Raw genomic sequence first — 18,526 nt, forward strand, 5'->3', positions numbered from 1 at the left:
TGTAACCTAAAAATTGTTATGGCTTTTAAAGGTCATTTGTCAGGTACTTTTATGGTAAACATGTTATACATATATACTTAAAATACACGAAGATCGGATTTACGAAGTATCAACAAATTTATGAATAGTCAGTGATATTATTATACTGGCGCTTGTCGTCATTGCCTCAATGGTTAAATAGTTTTGTCTTTCTGTTCTGTAAACTTTGCATTATCAACATTGTCGTGTGTCCGTTGGTGTGTAATTTGAAATAAAAAAAAAAAAAAAACAAACTGGGTATGTATGAATTAGAAATGACAAGTTCTTTTTCATATAAATATAATATAGAAATTTATTTCGAATACTTTGTAAGCGTTAAGATGTTTCACTTTTTGCATAAAAACGGCACGACCGACGTATGAAAAAAAGGAAGAATAGATTTTTGTATCACAAATTGAACCAGTAAATTGAGTAATTACAAAATGATTTTTTATTTAAAATATTTCAGTGGCGTACTATGTTTTTCTTTAAAAAAATTCGTCCATTACCAGTATTTGCGTCAACAGTAGATATAAAATTCTTAATTTTATGTCAAAAAATGCGCAATAATTACCTCTTAAAACACATCAAATTTCATTTGCATATCTGAACCGATTTTAGAGCAACAAATAAATCGTCAGTTTGTAAGAAAAACTTCAACACCTCATATCTCGGAAACGAAGCATTTGCGGACATACGTTTATAGAGCAAACTGTCATTATTTTTTCATATAGAAGTACCCCTTAAAGTTTGTCGCATTTATTTAGAAACACCCTGTATATTGAAGGATTTCCACAGTTTTCACTGTATTCTTTCACTCAACCGTTCTCTTCAGTTCTTTCAGTTTGCAAAGAATATCCTCGTGCTCTTTTATGATAAGTGGATGCCACTTCCTCATTATAGTTATTGGGGATGCAGCTATATCTTGCGCACAATCAATATGTTTTTTTGGTATTGTAGATAGAAGGTTTATACACATTTTTTCTGCTTGTTAACAATGTGCATTTATCTTTACCTCGCTCCTTCGTCGCTTGAACTTCAAATGTGCTCGATATCCTACGCTCTATGTTGGATAAGTTATAAATAATAACTATTGTACTATTTTCTAAATACGTAAATATATTTTTACATAGTTCTTTATAATAAAATTTCGATTTTTTTGCTTTTTTGGCGATTTTTTATATTTGCAGTAAATTTGTATATTCTTGTATGAAAGGGGCGCCAAATTTTATTTTGCCCGGGGCGCTCAAAACCCTTAATCCGGCCCTGGGTAGCGTTGTATGTTGTATTTTCAATGTCACAAAGTACCGGGTGTCCACTTATATTTTCCCCATTTTAACTGCCTATAACTTCTAAACGGCTCAAGATAGAAATATGCGGTTTCCGCTGAAATGTTTTATTTTAGTAAAAGTTTTGTCTGAATGGACTAAATTTTTTATATCGCTTTCAAATACGAAAAAAAAATGGCGGATTTTTGAAAAAACGTTGACTTTTTTTTAATGGAACACCCAGTATATTTTTTTGTAAATTGAAAGAAAGGTCATTCACCTATCCAGCGATATAAAGTTTTTCAAAATCGGTTGTCAAATCACTGAGTAATTAATTTTTAAAATGAGAGGTGCAACGTGGATATCACATACCTAAATAACATAACTAAGCAAATTGATGTTATGTTATGTGATTTCCACATTGCATCTCTCATTTTAAAAATTAATTGCTCAGTCATTTGACCACCGAATTTAAAAAAATTTATATAGTTGGATAGGGAAATGGCCGTTTTTTCAAGTTTTTAGGTAAATGACCATTTTTATGTCGCTTTTAAATAAAAAATGACGGATTTTTGGAAAAAAAAAACGTTGTTGACTTTTTTATTGAAACACCCAGTATATTTTTCGTAGCTTGAAAAAACGGTCATTTACCTATCCAGCGATATTAAATTTTTTAAAATCGGTTGTCAAATGACTGAGCAAATAATTTTTAAAATGAAAGATGCAATGTGGAAATCACATAACATAATATCATTTTGCTTACATAACATAATATCATTTACATGCATCACATAACATAATATCATTTTGCTGTAGTTATGTTATTTAGGTATGTGATATCCACGTTGCACAGCTCATTTTAAAAATTAATTACTGAGTGATTTGACAACCGATTTTGAAAAACTTTATATCGCTGGATATGTGAATGACCTTTCTTTCAATTTACAAAAAAATATACTGGGTGTTCCATTAAAAAAAAGTCAACAACGTTTTTTTAAAAAATCCGCCATTTTTCTTTTCGTATTTGAAAGCGATATAAAAAATTCAATCCATTCAGACAAAACTTTTACTAAAACAAAATATTTTATCGAAAACCGCATATTTCTATCTTAAGCCGTTTAGAAGTTATAGGCAGTTAAAATGGGGGAAAATATAAGTGGACACCCGGTGTAATATTAGGTGATTGCAGAACTATTATCGACTTATACCTAAAGATCGCGTGACTAACTTTTTCGAAAACAAATAGTACAACCTAAAATATTAAACTACTTACTTTTATCGTTTTAGAAAGCATTTTTGTTTTTTTTTCTTCTTGCGTCTTAATGTATTCATCACCGCATTAGATATGTTAACTACACATTCATAATGTGCCCTTCTGAAATTCCTTTTAAGGTAATATTTAATCGAGTCGGAATTTTAATAATACAAAATTTCTACTTGACACAGAGAAGAGAAAGAATGTTGATTTACAGAAGGTCGTAGAAAATGCTGTGAAACAATAAAAAACTAAAAATTATAAAAGTGATATATGTCAATTACTTTGATTATTTTGACGAGGGAACATCCGTAAATTACGTCGTTGAAAAGGGGAGGGGTGGACTTTGCTTATTACGACGGTATACTACCACATCCGAGGGGACCATGCGAGCACATCCGACGTCGTTTGAAGTTCACGAATATAAAAAATATATTCTATTTTAGAATTAAAAACAATTAGTATATTATTTTTATCGCATACTTTTCATTTTGTTTTTATCACTCACAGCCTTAATAATATTGCTAGCAGTTTTATACAGACTAACAAACAATAAAACAATGTTCTATGTCTTTACACAAACGCTTCTTTTCAGAACAACGTCTGGAAGCAATAAATATTAAACTTTTCACTTATTTACTGAATACTCTGTGTGAAACAATTCTACAAGAATGAATAGAAATAAAATATTCTATTCTATTTAGTTAGTACATTGTACCTATTTACACTTAATAAAAGAAATGGCATTGCAATCAAAACAAAATAAATATTAAGATTTATATGATGCAGTTAAGGAACATAGGAACTCCGATAAGTGTTGTCTTTTGTCCCAATAAAGCTAATTATTATTAGTTGTACAGTGAATTGAGACAAAAAAGTACGGGGATATTAATGAGCTCCATAGTAATACTAATTTGGATACATTCGTAAATAAACTTGGAGAGCTAACTTTAAAAAATCCAGAAATAACATTGAATTCACTAAAAGGGGGGTCCTGAGTTGCAATTGGGACGTCGGTATGAAGGGGGGTGGTCAACTGCAAACGACGCTTTACGACGGAAGGGGGGGAGAAGAGGGGGAAGGGGGACTCCAAAATTTTTACGACGTAGTTTATGGATGTTCCCCTAAGGGAAAGTTCGATGAGACGTTTACTGCACAGTGCAACTTTTCCATGAAAAAAATCTAATAACAAGCTCTACAATTAGCACATAAAAATCCATATTTAGTCGAGAAAATGAAGCATTGCATTTTTCGAGGAAAACTTAAATAATATTTTTTCAAGTATACAATCAGGCCTTTCAAAAAATAATAATAAAAAGTTTCTAGCCTAAAAATTAAGCGACTTATGATCAAAGAAATGTCGGTACCTGCTTTTCTCTATGAAAAAATCAGTGAAAGCAACACCCTAACTACCCCCTAAGTAAAAAATTGGTCTTCACCTTTCTGTAGTTCCTTTTATATTTGTATTGTCAATACACCCAAAAAGATTGACCTATTTAAAAGGCCTAATTTTGGAAAAATTGGAGTTTAAAGAAAAATTAATTTTTTGGAATTTCCCATTTTTCACCTTTTACTTCAAAATATCTCCGAAAGTACTGGAGATACGAAAAAAATGATGGACTATTAAATTGTAGCCTTTTTAATAGCTAAAATTCCCTTGTTCATAGATTTTCATTACAGTGAACAGTTAGCGAGATATAGCTGTTTAAAATCTCTATTTACGAGCAAACACCCCCTTATTCGAGCCCTTTAAACCCACCCTAATTAAAGCCTAAGGGATCGTACGAAATTTAGTTTACACAGTCTTATAACTCTTCAAAAATCGTACAGTCATTTTTGAAAAAACTTTCTATCGCCTAAAATGAAGGAGCTATGTTTATAAAACGAATTTTTTTTTTCGAAAAATACGGATAGTCCGCTTATGGATAATTTTCAATGTATGTATAATACCACAAAACCGGTTCGTATACTGGAAGATGACTAAAAAACTATTTGTATTTGTATTTGTACATATTTGTAAATTTGTATTTTTGTGTAAATAAATGTTTTTGTAATTCTTTAATTCTACTTTTTTTTTGTACAGATCTATTAAAATATCTGTACTTATAAAAACTGTAATGTTATTAAGGGTTGAAATGTTATGATATTATATCCTAAAGTATAAAACAATCATTATTTAACTAATAAAAACCAAATTTTACCCATATTAAACTTTACAATGTTTTTATATAATTTTTGACAATAAGGGGTAGTTTACACCCCTAAAATAATCAACGCCCTCAAACATGATATAGAATATGAAGTACAGGGTGAGATGATCCTAATCCCAATTTTTTATGTAAATCGATGCAAGCCGAAATTATTGTTTTAGGATAAGTACATTTTTATATATAGCTGCAACAAGGGTGGTTTTAAGGGTTGAAATATTATGATAGTATATCTTAAAGCATAAAACAATCATTATGTAACTAATAAGAACCAAGTGTTGACAATATTAAAGTTTAAAATGTTATTGTATAATTTTTTACAATTAGGGGTAGTTTTCACCCCTAAAAAACCAAAAGCGTACTACGGTTCAATATAGAAAATGAACTAGAGGGTGTAATAAGCCTAATCCCAAATTTTTGTACAAATCGATGCTGGACGCAAAAATTGCGAGGTTTTGCCATTTTTTCAGCTTCATTTCCTCGACTAATTGTATTGCTTCGTTATGTAGAAGAATTTTTGTTGCAACCCAACAGCGATGCTTAAGAGACATCAAACGACCTATAGGTAGGTACATAAAAGAGTCTTCCTTCAAGTGCTTTCTATTCAATATCCAATACTTATTCGGACTAACAGGCACACCCCGAAGGGCATACGACGGCTGCATATTATAGCGCAGATACTGAGAAAAATTTATTAGTGATTGTGGATAATGACACCACTTTTACGTCTCTTCCCTGCCCGCATATAAACCACGATACAACAATAGATACTTCCTGCTTCCTTTCAAACATCTAATATATTGATTTCCGTTTCAAATAATTATTTTTCCATTCTTTGACAATAACTTTCTCTATCGATGTTTTCAAGTAAATTTTGAAATATATGTATAAAAGCAGAGCCGGATTTTAGGCAGTGGGGGCTCTGATCAGAATTGGTGTGGGGCTCTACCTCCTACCATTGTTGTTATAACTATGGTATACAGCCAACTACAAGATCTTCCCTTTTAGAAATTAAAAAAAAAATGTTGATCTACTTTTCGAGATTTTTTAATTGAAAATTCCTTGATTATGTCGGGCATGTCTAGTTGCTTTAAGACATCGTGTTCAAGGCTCATTATAGAGAGATGATTCAAACGCTCCTGGCCCATCGGCCATCATAGACCGAGTTTTGAGAATGATCTCACTCCAATGCAATTAGTTAACATCAGAACTAAAATATAAACGAGGTGTCACGTCAACGTTTGGAAACACATCTTTCACATTTATTTCTTTTAGCTGTCAGTACATTTGAAGTTCTTTACTTATATTTGATGAGCCGATTTCCTCTTTAAATGAATTGAAGAATTCTACAAATTGTACCAGTTCAACACCTAGATTTTCATCTAAATCATTGCTTCAAATGTCGGTAAGCTTCAGTGAGTCAGTTTCAACTTCATTGGGAGTTAAATTTTCTGAATGACGTAAAAACTCAAAATTGCAATGAATGGATTCATATGCAGAAAGCCTCTGACTTAAAGAGGAACTGAACTGATTTATAATAGTAAAATTTTCAGTCTTAAATTTCTCCGATGTTGTCATTTCAGCCTCTGGAGATGTTCCATAATTCAGTGGAGTCACTCGAATATTCCTTAAAAGAATATAAATTGATGAAGTGATCTAAGTACCGCCACTTCTGAATTAAGGTCAATACAGTAGACTCGCGATTATCCGAGGTATCTGGGACCGTGACTACCTCGGATACGGAAAAACTCGGTTAACACTGACATTGGTTATGTTGATAGAAAAACACATAAATAACCATAACTGTGGATATTTTAATCACAAAACTAATAAGTTTTACTGTCTATAAAAGGTAAAAACATTTACCTTATCAATATTACTGTTTAAAAAAATATTTGATTGATTTTTGCCTATGCTTCTTTCCTGTTTTTGAGGAGGCAATGTTGCACCAAGGTTGAAAGTTGTAACTCACCAGTTATGACTTTTGCCTCGGTTAACCGAGGGGCCCGGATAACCGAGACTCGGATAATCGCGAGTCTACTGTATTTGGATCTTGGAGAGTACGACTTGTGCTGTTTGTCCTCAACACCTATTCCTGTTTCCAGTAAACACACTCATACAGTTCTTCTAAGAAATCAAGGAATGCCATGGCAGCAGGACAACACTCACTTTTGTAACTAAATTTAGAGAGTGGGCGGCACACGGAATCCACAACGCCTAGATATTATGTTCTGTAATTTTAGCCTGAACAAAATTGTATTTTCCACTCATAACTGATACGTTATCATAGGACTCTCCCCTGCAGTTTTTCAAATCGATATCATGTTGTAGCCAGAATGTCATTCCATGTAACAAAGTATCATAGTTAATTGATTGACAAAAATTATTCTATGTGAATAATGTGCTGATTTTTTTACGTTTGGAGCTTTGTGGGGCCACCCCGAATGCAGCTGCCCAGCCTGCCCCCTTAAATGCGGCCCTGTATAAAAGAATAACTAAACAAATTCAATGCAATTTTAATGCATTCATGAACACCAATAATTCTTATCAACCGTTAGCAGAAATTGAAATGTTGTTATTCGTGAAACAATATGTACATCTAAAAGTAATAAAATAAATGGCAATGATAAGAACGCAATGACTAATAAATTGCAACAACAAAAACACGCTGCCAAGAAAATGATTAAAACAAAAAACGTGAAAAGGTGCTTTATATGGTTATTAATGTAACCTTGAACACATTTATTATATCAAAAAATATTATTTAGAATGCAAAGAAACTCGGTACAAAATTAATATTATTTTATTTTACGTCAGATGATTAATACTATGGTATTTTTTAATTGATACGATAGCTGTTTTGTTTTCGAATGCAGTAGATTATAATTATTATTGTATTGTTAAATTAGTTATTTACTTTGGTATGCTGGCCCGTAAATGGCCGTTCTGGAGAGTAATTTTTCTAGTCAAGACGGATTTGCTTGAAAATTAGGATTTAGATTCATCCCTCTTACCCTCTAGTTCATTATTTGACCTGAGCCCAGGGTTATTTTTACTTGGGGGTGTAAAACATACGTTCAGAATAAGTCTGGAAATGTATACTGCAACCAGTTTTACACCCGTATCTACAAACCATTTCAAATGCGATCTTTTAACAGGATAACGCAATACCTTATATTTCCCGTGAAACCAGCGCCGGATAGGGGCAGCAAATTTTGAGGGGCGCCGATATAGAAATAAAATATTTGTTCGTTCATTATTTTTAGATTTTTTAGATTGTTATATTATTTATGAGAGAACTATTTGTAGAGTCAGAATTCATAATAGATACCTCAAAAAATATTAACAGACAAAAACAAAAATTTACTATAAAAACAATGAAACCTACGATTTTTTATGGCTTTTATCACACACCATTGTTGCAGACAAATGCTTTTTAATTTCTAAACACCATCTACTCAAAACCTAGCATTCTACGACCATCTACTCAAAACATAGCATAGACCAGGGCTTCCCAAACTGTGCGTCGCGACGCCCTGGGGCGTCGCGGCGTTGTCCCAGGGGCGTCGCGTGTCATCGCGGATTTTTAATACAGAAAATATACTTATTTGATTTTAAGCGAGTATAAAATATATGTACTAATAAATAAATCAAATAAAAAATATAACATCAAGTCGATAGACCCTTGAATTATCCGAAATTATTCAAAAAATTGTTCGTCGTATTCACGACATGGCAGAAGATGTTAATGAGCAAATTGTGGGGAAACTTTCAGGTTTATTTGCCATTCAACTTTGCGAGGCGACTGATGCTCAATTGATATGTTATGTACGGTACATACAAGAAACAAATATATGTGAGGATTTGTTATTTGGCAGAAAAATGTGTGAAGTTGAAAAGCTACTGATTTATTCGAGATTTTAAACTCATATATTATGGCTGAAAATAATATTAACTGGGATAACTGTGTAGACGTGTGTACGGATGGTGCCCGAGCGATGTCTGGACAGTATGGAGGACTACAAGCTCTCATCAAAACCAAGGCTCCAAGTGTAAAATGGACACATTGTGTCAATCATAGAGAGGTCTTAGCAGCAAAGAACATTACACCTGACTTAAGTGTTGTGATGGATAGAATTATTAAAATGGTGAACTACAATAAAACACGAAAGCCTATTTAATTTATTATTACAAGTTTCGTTGGCTGTCCAAAGGCAACGTACTCGCGGCACGTGTTTACGCTGTCCAAAGGCAACGTATTAAGAAATGAATTTTACACGTATCTACATACAGAATCACATAATGATGCCCAAAACTTTATTAATTCAGAGTTTATAATAAAATTAGCATACCTCTGTGACATATTTTACAAATTAAATAATCTTAATAAGTTTTTGCATGGAAACAATACTCATAACCTGCAATTGGCAGATAAAATTACTGGGTTTTAGAAGAAGTTGCTCTTATGGAAGAGAAAATTAGAAGATCAAGAAATTGACTGTTTCCCTGCTTTGTAAGGTATTCTACACAAAAAATCGATAGTAATCCTCGATACCTCTTTAAAAAATATGTTTACACAACACATGTTATCATTGAGCGAACACTTTGAGAAATATTTTGCCGAAGATCTGGAGTAATATCACTAGGTCAGAAACCCTTTCCAGTCGTCCACACTGAATTTTGAATTCAGAAAAACTGTTTGAATTTTGGAGCTCAGTTTCTCATGAATATCATGCCATCTGCACTTCTGCATTAAAGGTTTTATTGCTATTTGTGACTTCGTACTTGTGCGAAACGCGCTTTTCTGCATTTGCAGTAATTAAAAACAAGTACAGGTCAAACATAAACTTAGAAAAAGAAATGTGAGTGGTAATTTCCAAACTAGAGTCCCGGTTTCATAAGCTGTGCTAAAAAAAGCAAGCACATCCCTCATATTCACCAGCCAGTTACATAAATAAATATCCCTTTTTATTTTTGTGCCTATGTTTTGATCTCGTTCTTAATTTCTAGTAAAAATTAAAAATGTTCAAATTGTGTTTTTGTCATAACTATAACCTGTTACTAGGCTAATACTAAAATTGGTAAGTATTATTGGGGGTTGGGTTGAGGGGCGTCGCAAAAAAATAGCAAAGTCCCAAAGGCGCCCCAGTACGAATAAGTTTGGGAAGCCCTGGCATAGACGATCAATTTTTTAAACCAAATTATGAATAGTCGGTGATACTAGATACTGGCGCCTGTTATACGCCGTAATGGTTAAATAATTTTTGTAAACTTTGCATTACCTAACGATACTTGAAGTATAATACACACACATTATACCTGCTTTAAAGTGAAATATAAAAAAGCTTGAATAGGTAGTATTTTTTTCGTGGACGAGAATAAGATTATTTGAACTAAACTCGTGGTTAATCGGGTAAATTTTTCACTAAAAATAATGTAAGTTTATTGTGGTGGGTTGAACTTGTTAGTAAATATGACGTTAATTTAGATGTCCAACATTAACATAAAGGCCTACAGGTCTACTCAATGAATTTAAATGATGCTGATAGTTTATTACAATCTTGTTCTACATATCTTGCAACTTATCGTTTCAATGGTTTTGAAAAAGCCTGGTAGTCGCGAGAGAGCTAGCTCAATTAAGTAGTACATACCTAGATACTGAATCGATCTTTATACAAAACGCATCTGGCTCCTTCGTTGCTCGAACTTTACATTGTCGGCTTACTATAAAAAATGCAAGTTCAAAATACCTGATTTTACAAGAAAGACAAAGAACCAACTGTTCATAACTATAACTCCACGTGTATGCATAAAAATATAACTTGAAAATTGTATAACTCCCTTAAAATAATTTAAATTGACGTTTTTAGTACATAATCAATTTATTTAATCATCAGACAATATATTGTCAATCTAACCTGCAGGTATGGTCGAAGCGACGATCGGTGGGATATGCGCATTTTATCAATGAAATTCGATATTTTTAAGAAATTCCAGAAGCCGCTACAGATAAAATGTTTTAACGACCTGCTAATCATTCAGAATTACTCGACGGATATTAGTACATACAATTAAAATAATTAAGACGATAACCGGACAATAATGATTTAATGAGTGAAATTTAGTTTTTTTTTACTTTAATGACAAAAAAAGCAAGCCCATTAGCAGAACCCAATTAAAAATTATTTTGCACATCATATTTGAAACATTATTTGGTTGAAAAATCTCATTTTTGTTGGCCAAAAAATATATATATTTGTTTGGACTAAGTTACAGTTGTGCTTATCTTAAAAAGGATATGTTACTATCAACATTCACACAGTGTTGCCAAACTGAATTTTGTTATTTTGAGTGTAAATTTTTTCCACGGATCTCCGAGAGTACAATACTCACTCGTTTGCAAAAAAATTATTTTACAAACGGCAAAAAAGCAGCAATTTTTAACAATTTACTCACTAACAAGAGCGAACTTGTGCAGATTTCATATGGTTGTCAACATTAACAGACGTACGCAGATTTCTTTTTCACAATTTTGGCAAAATCTAGCAAAGTATATTAGAAGAAAACAGAGCTGTACATAGCTTTTGGATAATGCTAACAGATGCCATCAAAAGCCTAAAACTTAATATTTTGGACTTACGGATTTTCACAGTATGCCGACGAAATGTGGTGGTTATGCTGTTGGCTATTGCATTCTCTCTTTCTTCAATCCTGACCCACCGAAGGAGGTGTAGTGGTCGACGTGATGTCGTGTATTGTCCGTCTCCAAAGATCTCTGTCTCTGGTCAATTCTTTTAACTCATACATAGGTCTTTTGCATATTCCTGTAATCTGATCGATCCATCTTGTTGGGGATCTTCCTCGTGATCTTCGGCCTTCCACCTTTCCTTACTGTTGCATTACTTGCATGTAAATAACTTTTGTATTATTTTGTAAATAAATACATTTTTACACAGTTCTTTATTATGTAATTTAGATTTTTTGCCTTTTTCTGTATATTCTTCTATAAAGGGGCGCCAAATTTTGTTTTGCCTGGGGCGCTCAAAACCCTAAAACCGGCCCTGCATAAAACCGTTGAGTTCATACAAGAATCTGGTACAGACACTTTGGAGTAGCCATCATGATCAGCTGATTTGTCACCCATCGAACATGCGTGGGATATGGTAGGTCGAAACCTAAATCGATTGCCACGTCCTCCAAAAAACTTAGAAGAGAAGAATCTGGAAGTAGGTATTTCGCAATATGATATAGACCACTTAAGTCAATCAATGTCCTATAGAGTAACTGAGTTTATAGAAAATCAAGCAGGAGCCACTCATTAATTTTTTGACGAAAATGACGTTGTAAATTTATTTAGTGTTATCAAATAATAAGAATATTATAATGTATACTTCCATAAATAAATATTAAAAAAAAAAGGATTTGTTCTTCTAGGTGTTGCATTTTTTTGGCCATCAGTATAATATACAAGAATAAAAAACCGCTAAACGCCGTAAAAATGAGTGGCGCAAACAATATTCCAGCTACAAAAGAGCTGATATGAGTATTATGTGGCGCGAAAATGTATTTTCATTTTGATGGAAAATAAAATTCTAGTTTTATTTTAAAAGATTTTTCCATAATATTTCTCAATTTGAAGAAATGCGTCACAAAAGAGTAACTTTGATATAGTTTGCATTTTGAGGCTCTTTTGTGGCGCGTTTTACTTCCAAATTTAGCAAATATTATGGAAAAAATCTTTCAAAATAAAACTAGAATTTTATTTTCCATCAAAATGAAAATACATTTTCGCGTCACGTAATATGTACTGTACTCATATCAGCTCTTTTGTAGCTGGAATGTATTGTATGAGGCGCCACTCATTTTTACGGCGTTTAGCGGTTTTTTATTCTTGTATCAGGAGTTTTAAGTTTTTTTTTTATAAATTAAATGTACGGATTTGAATGTAATGTTTCTCGATTACACGTTAAGCGTTATAAATGGTCGCCTTTGTCGCATTCTCTTCCAAATGATCTAGGCGTTACGAACCAGACTTGTGATAAGACAATCCGAGTTCATATCCCAGCCATCCTAATAATTATGGCCGGCAAATGAACTCGGATTGCACGATCAATCTTAGCGTCGTAACCACTACAACTACATAAACCATTTCGGCGATAATGGTTAAATGGATTATACTTTTGGAGCTCGATTACTTCTGAACGGCTTAAGCGATTTTGATCATTAAACATGAGTTATTGACAAGTAGTATCTGATGCATCCAATGTCAAGTATAACTGAAGGTATTACAGGAATTACTGAAATTGAAAAACCGTTTTTCCCATAAGAAATAGATTTGATCATACTTATGAAGCCTATAACTTAAAAATTCGAATTTTCCCAGATATCAGGTATACACATTTTGACGAGTCTAGAGTCCTCCTACAAACGCTCAGTTATTGGCGTAATTCGTAGGTTGAAATTTTGAGTAATTTTCAAAAAACCAAAATTTTCAAAGTTTTTCGGCTATAACGAGCCGTGTGTATGTCTGATCCTAACCGCTTAGGCACCATTTGGAAGCTTCTCAACGCTATTGATTTGGTATATTTGCGGTTTTTCTGTCTCTCCTTAAACCCAAGATATATACGCCCAAAAAATATGCCATTTTGTATCTACCAAGCTCTACAGCTGGCTTATGGGTGATCAAAAATCACAAACTATACCGGTTCTGAATCGGCCCTGACCCACTCTTGAAACACAGAAAAAAAATTCAGATCGGTGTAACTTTTCCACATACATATACGTACATATCCACAAACATTTCCCCCTTTTTAAATAAAAATTGAGTCATACTTCTGAGCTCGGTAACTTTTGAATGGTATAACCAATTTTCAAAATTAGACATGCGTTGGAAAGGTAATGATCAGTACTATTAGAAGCCGCAAAGGCCGGACTTAAATTATTGAAATTTTTGGGAGTTTTGGGGACGAGAACGAAAAACAGACCCTAAATGGGAAAGGCCGTAAAATCGACACCCTTGGACCAAAATGGAGAGTTGACATATGAATGGACGAGCCTTTTCCTAAACTTTAAGATGGGATTTGGTCCGATTTTCAATTCAGTCAGATTTAGAAAATCGAAAATTTTGTGTATATATTTATAGTGTCGCATGTAGGGTTATTGTGCGCCACTGACGAGAACTGCTGTTCTCTGGTAATAATCATATCCTTTAACAAAATTGTTATTAATCCTTTGTAAGTATAAGATGTTTCTGTTGTCGGTATTAATCAATTTCATGTAAAATGTTATTTTTAAAAAATGTTAGGGATTCAAATCTATTACACTATTACGAAAAGATTCAGATAATTATGCAAAGATCTATGACGGCTATGACTGAACGGGTTAATGTATCTTATGTATAATTATTATTATCATTTCCACACCACTTGTAGATAACTTTTGGCGTGTGTTTTTATAGTGGTAATTTTATTTGGATTTGAAATTGATTGATACTGACTTATCTTCAAAAATTTTTGGTGGAAATTATTAATTACATCAATTAATCAAAAATTACATTTAATTTTAAAGGGCTATCCTAGTCTAAGGGCCGGTACTTTATGTCCCGGTTAAACCTCGGTTAGCTAACCGGGGTTTAATCGGGACAGAAAAGTACCTCATAGAGCCTCTTGCGTTGTAATAAAAGCAATTATAATTATTATTATAATTATTTATGAATATAATAATAAGTATAATTGCGTTTATGTCTATGTTATGCATATATTTCTGTCCCGATTAAACCCCGGTTAACTAACCGGCTGTTAACGGAGACATAAAGTACCGGCCCTGAAAGTACGAAATTCATATACATTTTTGGGAATTTCTAAAATAAAAAGTACTTGTATTACCAGTTTTAAACATTTGCATGAGCATTTATTATAAAAAGGTAAAAAAAAATTCATAAACAAATATTGAAAATTAAACGGATTATGCGCCATCTGCTGGCACCGTAAATAAAAAATCAAAAAATCTTTAAAACCCGATTGATCTGACAACATCGCGAATAGGCCAGGGTAATAAGACAAAAATATATCCTGTTCGTGATACTTCAACAGCCAGGGTACTGAAGCGTTTTTTCGACAGGTAATACCTCTAAGAACAAATTGTAACTATTTCCTGCGTAGGATCTGGCGACCATTTTTATTTATAAACAATTTAGAGTCAAAAACGGCCTTTTCCATTTTTTTTTTCAAATCAATGGAAAACAGTGAAATTTATGATTTTTTTAATACAAACATCTTCGAGAGCATGGAAAAAGCTTTAAAATGGCGTATTACAAAGTTTGATATACCTACTTATTTATTGTTAATATAATTGCGAAAAAAGGTCGAAATTGCAAAAAAATTAATTTTGCAATAACTATTGTAAAAATTAGTGTACAACTTTGAAATTTTTGTCAAATGAGGGTTCTTTGGTGCTTAATATGTGATAAAAATTTCAAAGCGATTCATTCAACTGTTTAAATTTTATTCAAATTGTTTATCGCAGAGAGCTTTTTTTGCAATATCATAAGTCAGAAAAAAAAATGATTTAGAACCATTCTACAGGTGCAAAAGGTACAATAATTATGCAAAAGTCGTCAATTTTTCCTTATAAACTTTTTGAATAACTTAAGTTTTTAAGGAAAGATTGACGAAACTTTTTCATAATTATTTATTACTAATAAATGCATTTTTTATTCACTTTTTTCAACCAAGTTGAAAATATAACTCATGCTCTTTCATTTGACACCTGTGGACTTGTTCTAACATCATTTTTTCTGACTAATGTTATTGCAAAAAAAGTGCTCATTGAATTAACCGCATTGAAATTTTTATCACATATTAAGCACCAAAGAACCCTCATTTGACAAAAATTTCAAAGCTGTAGACTAATTTTTGCAATAGTAATTGCGAAATTAAGTTTTTTGCAATTTCGACCTTTTTTCGCAATTTTATTAACACTAAATGAGTATATCAAACTTTGTAATCCGTAATTTTAAAGCTTTGTCCATGCTCTCGAAGATGTTTATACTAAAAATTCCATAAGTTTCACTGTTTTTCATTAGTTTGAAATAATAGGAAAAAAATGCCGTTTTTGACACTAAATTGTTTATAAATAAAAATGGCCGCCAGATCCTACGCAGGATATAGTTACAATTTGTTCTTATAGGTCGAAAGGTACCTGTCGAAAGAAACGCTTCAGTACCCTGGCTGTTAAAAGTGTCATGGAAAAAACCTTATTACAGTAAACTCTCTCTTAACGGACACCTCTCTTCGCCGGACACCTCTTCTATACCGACGTTTCTTAAAACAAAAATATGAACCTGTACGCCTGTACCCTTTAACTCCGTTAGACGGACACTTTCAACAACGGACGTGGACAGTAAATGAGGGTAAATGCGGACAGTAAATGAAGAAAATTAACATTTTTTTCAAATATTTTGCAATATAAATGTGTATAATACATTTTAAAATCAACACAGATGTCTACTGTCTACAACGTGATATTTGATACTGTTCACGTAATAAAAATTTAATGTGTGTGTCCGTCGGTGAAAGAAATGCGACACCAAAAACTAATTAAATTATTGTTTTGACTGTAACAAGGAGGGTGCTGCATTAGACCTAGAAATAATTGTTTTCGATTGATTTTGTAAAGTGCGGTCTAAAATTATTTCTGTTTCTGGTAAAATTATTCAAGTCAATGCATTAGAAGTTGCAGGGGAACTAAGCGTTGACGTACAAGCTTCTGGTGGATGACTCGAGAAATTTTGTAAGCGACACCATATATTTCCTTCAAATATGTGTGTGACGAAACAGCTCCTGTAGATTTATTAGTGGTTTCTAACTGGAAGGAAAAACTGCGAAAGTATACTCTCCGCGAACATTTTTAACGCAGATGAGAGGGGATTATTTTTTTAGAGCTTACAGCATTACCCAAGGAAACTTATACCCTGAAAGGAGAAAGGTGCACTGGAGGTAAGGCTTTTAAAGATATAATCACAATTATATTTTGCACCAATATGATGGGGGACAAAGAAAGGACACTGGTAACGGGGAACACTAAAAATCCACGTTGGTTCAAGGTTTCACACGAAGAACAATTACCTATCGAATGGTAAAGCAATAAGAAGTCATGGATAACAAGTGATAAGGGAAATCATGACAGGCTGGCTAAATAAATTTGATAGAAAAATGCAGAGAGAAAATCGAACAGTTCTTTTGTTCCGAGAGACGATACTGTGCTCATCCACAACTTGTGCTATGTAATGTTAAACTAATATTTCTATTTATATGCATAAGTAATGCATACATATGTACATGTACTTATTTTACAAAATTTTAATTTTTTTCTCTTCAACGGACACCTCCTTTAAACGGACACTTTATGCGGAACGACTACTGTCCGTTCAAGGGAGAACTCACTGTACCTTGAACTATAACCAAAGTTTTCGATCGCTTTGACTTTGGAGGTTTCAGGTATTTCTGTCAACTTATAGTTAACACAACATCAACATATTTAACATAACATTGTTTATTAGAAAAATATCTTAGTAGAAAAGTTACTTACCATCATAAAACTTATGTGCTGTCACATTAGAAAAGGCTTGGAACTGCACATGACTAATATGCAATAAAGCAATAGTATCATTACCACCTGCGACAGTCAAATTCAAAGTTTGGACCTTAGCACACTTGTAAGAATGATCCAACGAAGTAGAGAACTCTGGCTTTTCATGAGTTACATTTAAAATGCTTGAGGTACCTAAAATAAAAAAAGTAATTTACAAGAGTTGCCATGGAGTTCTTTGAACAGGCTGGAATCAATATTTTGCCCTAGCCCCCTAGATCCCCGGATTTACCCCCAATTGAACACGTGTGGGACATGATGAGTCGTAAACTTCTTAATTTATAGCATCCTCGTCAAACTTTAAAAACGCTTCGAGAGGAGTTAAGGATTAAGGCAGGCACATCAAAGAAACATGAAACGTAAAACATGAAACATAAAACGTGAAGCACGTTTCATGGAAATAAAACACTGCTAAACAAATAGACGTCCGCATATCTATGAAACGAGTGTGATTCATGCCCACGAAACATTTTTATCTTCTTGAAACGTGTTGCATGAAATAGGTCGTGTTCTATTTTTCGATATCATTTTCATTGTTTTGAATAATTAATTACGTGCGTAAAATAAATGCCGCCCAAGAATTTAATATTGCATTTGTTTCTGTGGTGGAGCATCTTCTTATCTCTGGTCTGGACATGTCCTAGCCATGACAGTCTTTGACTTTTCACAAATTTTACAACATTATACCCCTCATTCAATTCATATGCCCATTTTTACACCTTCCCTAAAGCAAAGATTGTTATCTGCAGCTGGTAAGTAGACCTTATGGGCGACGAAAAATATCGATTAGGAGGCTGTCTACATTCACTGATATCCCACACTTCTAACTGAAAATAATATATGTTAAATAAATAAAAAATTGATGGATTCGACCGTTACTTGATGGAAGTTCATTTTATCTAACAATAAAACACTGAAAACGTTTGTTTTCTATATTTCCACAAAATTTATTACAACTAAGTGACTACAGCTGTTTCGGCAGAGTGCCTTTCTCAAGTGATTTAGTTTACAACGGTTTGCCTATTTAAAGTCTTTAACTGAAGAGGTTGAGGAGTGGGGAGCTGTTTGTCTCGAGTTGGTCATTCAGAATTATATCTGTATTTTTCAATTTATTAATTTCCATAGATTAT

The 18,526-nt window shown here is 33.0% G+C and overlaps 1 protein-coding gene across 2 annotated transcripts in view; it reads right to left on the reverse strand.

The window, feature by feature from the left end:
- LOC114331726 (uncharacterized) overlaps positions 1-18,526 on the reverse strand; it is a 163,401-nt gene that overhangs the window by 70,770 nt on the left and 74,105 nt on the right. For both annotated transcript variants that reach the window (XM_028281364.2, XM_028281354.2), the window contains exon 3: positions 17,337-17,531. In XM_028281364.2, the coding sequence (XP_028137165.1) occupies positions 17,337-17,531 (195 nt within the window). The remainder of the gene's footprint in view (positions 1-17,336; positions 17,532-18,526) is intronic.

Source organism: Diabrotica virgifera, chromosome 4 (genome assembly GCF_917563875.1).
Source record: "Diabrotica virgifera virgifera chromosome 4, PGI_DIABVI_V3a".
Classification (NCBI taxonomy): domain Eukaryota; kingdom Metazoa; phylum Arthropoda; class Insecta; order Coleoptera; family Chrysomelidae; genus Diabrotica; species Diabrotica virgifera.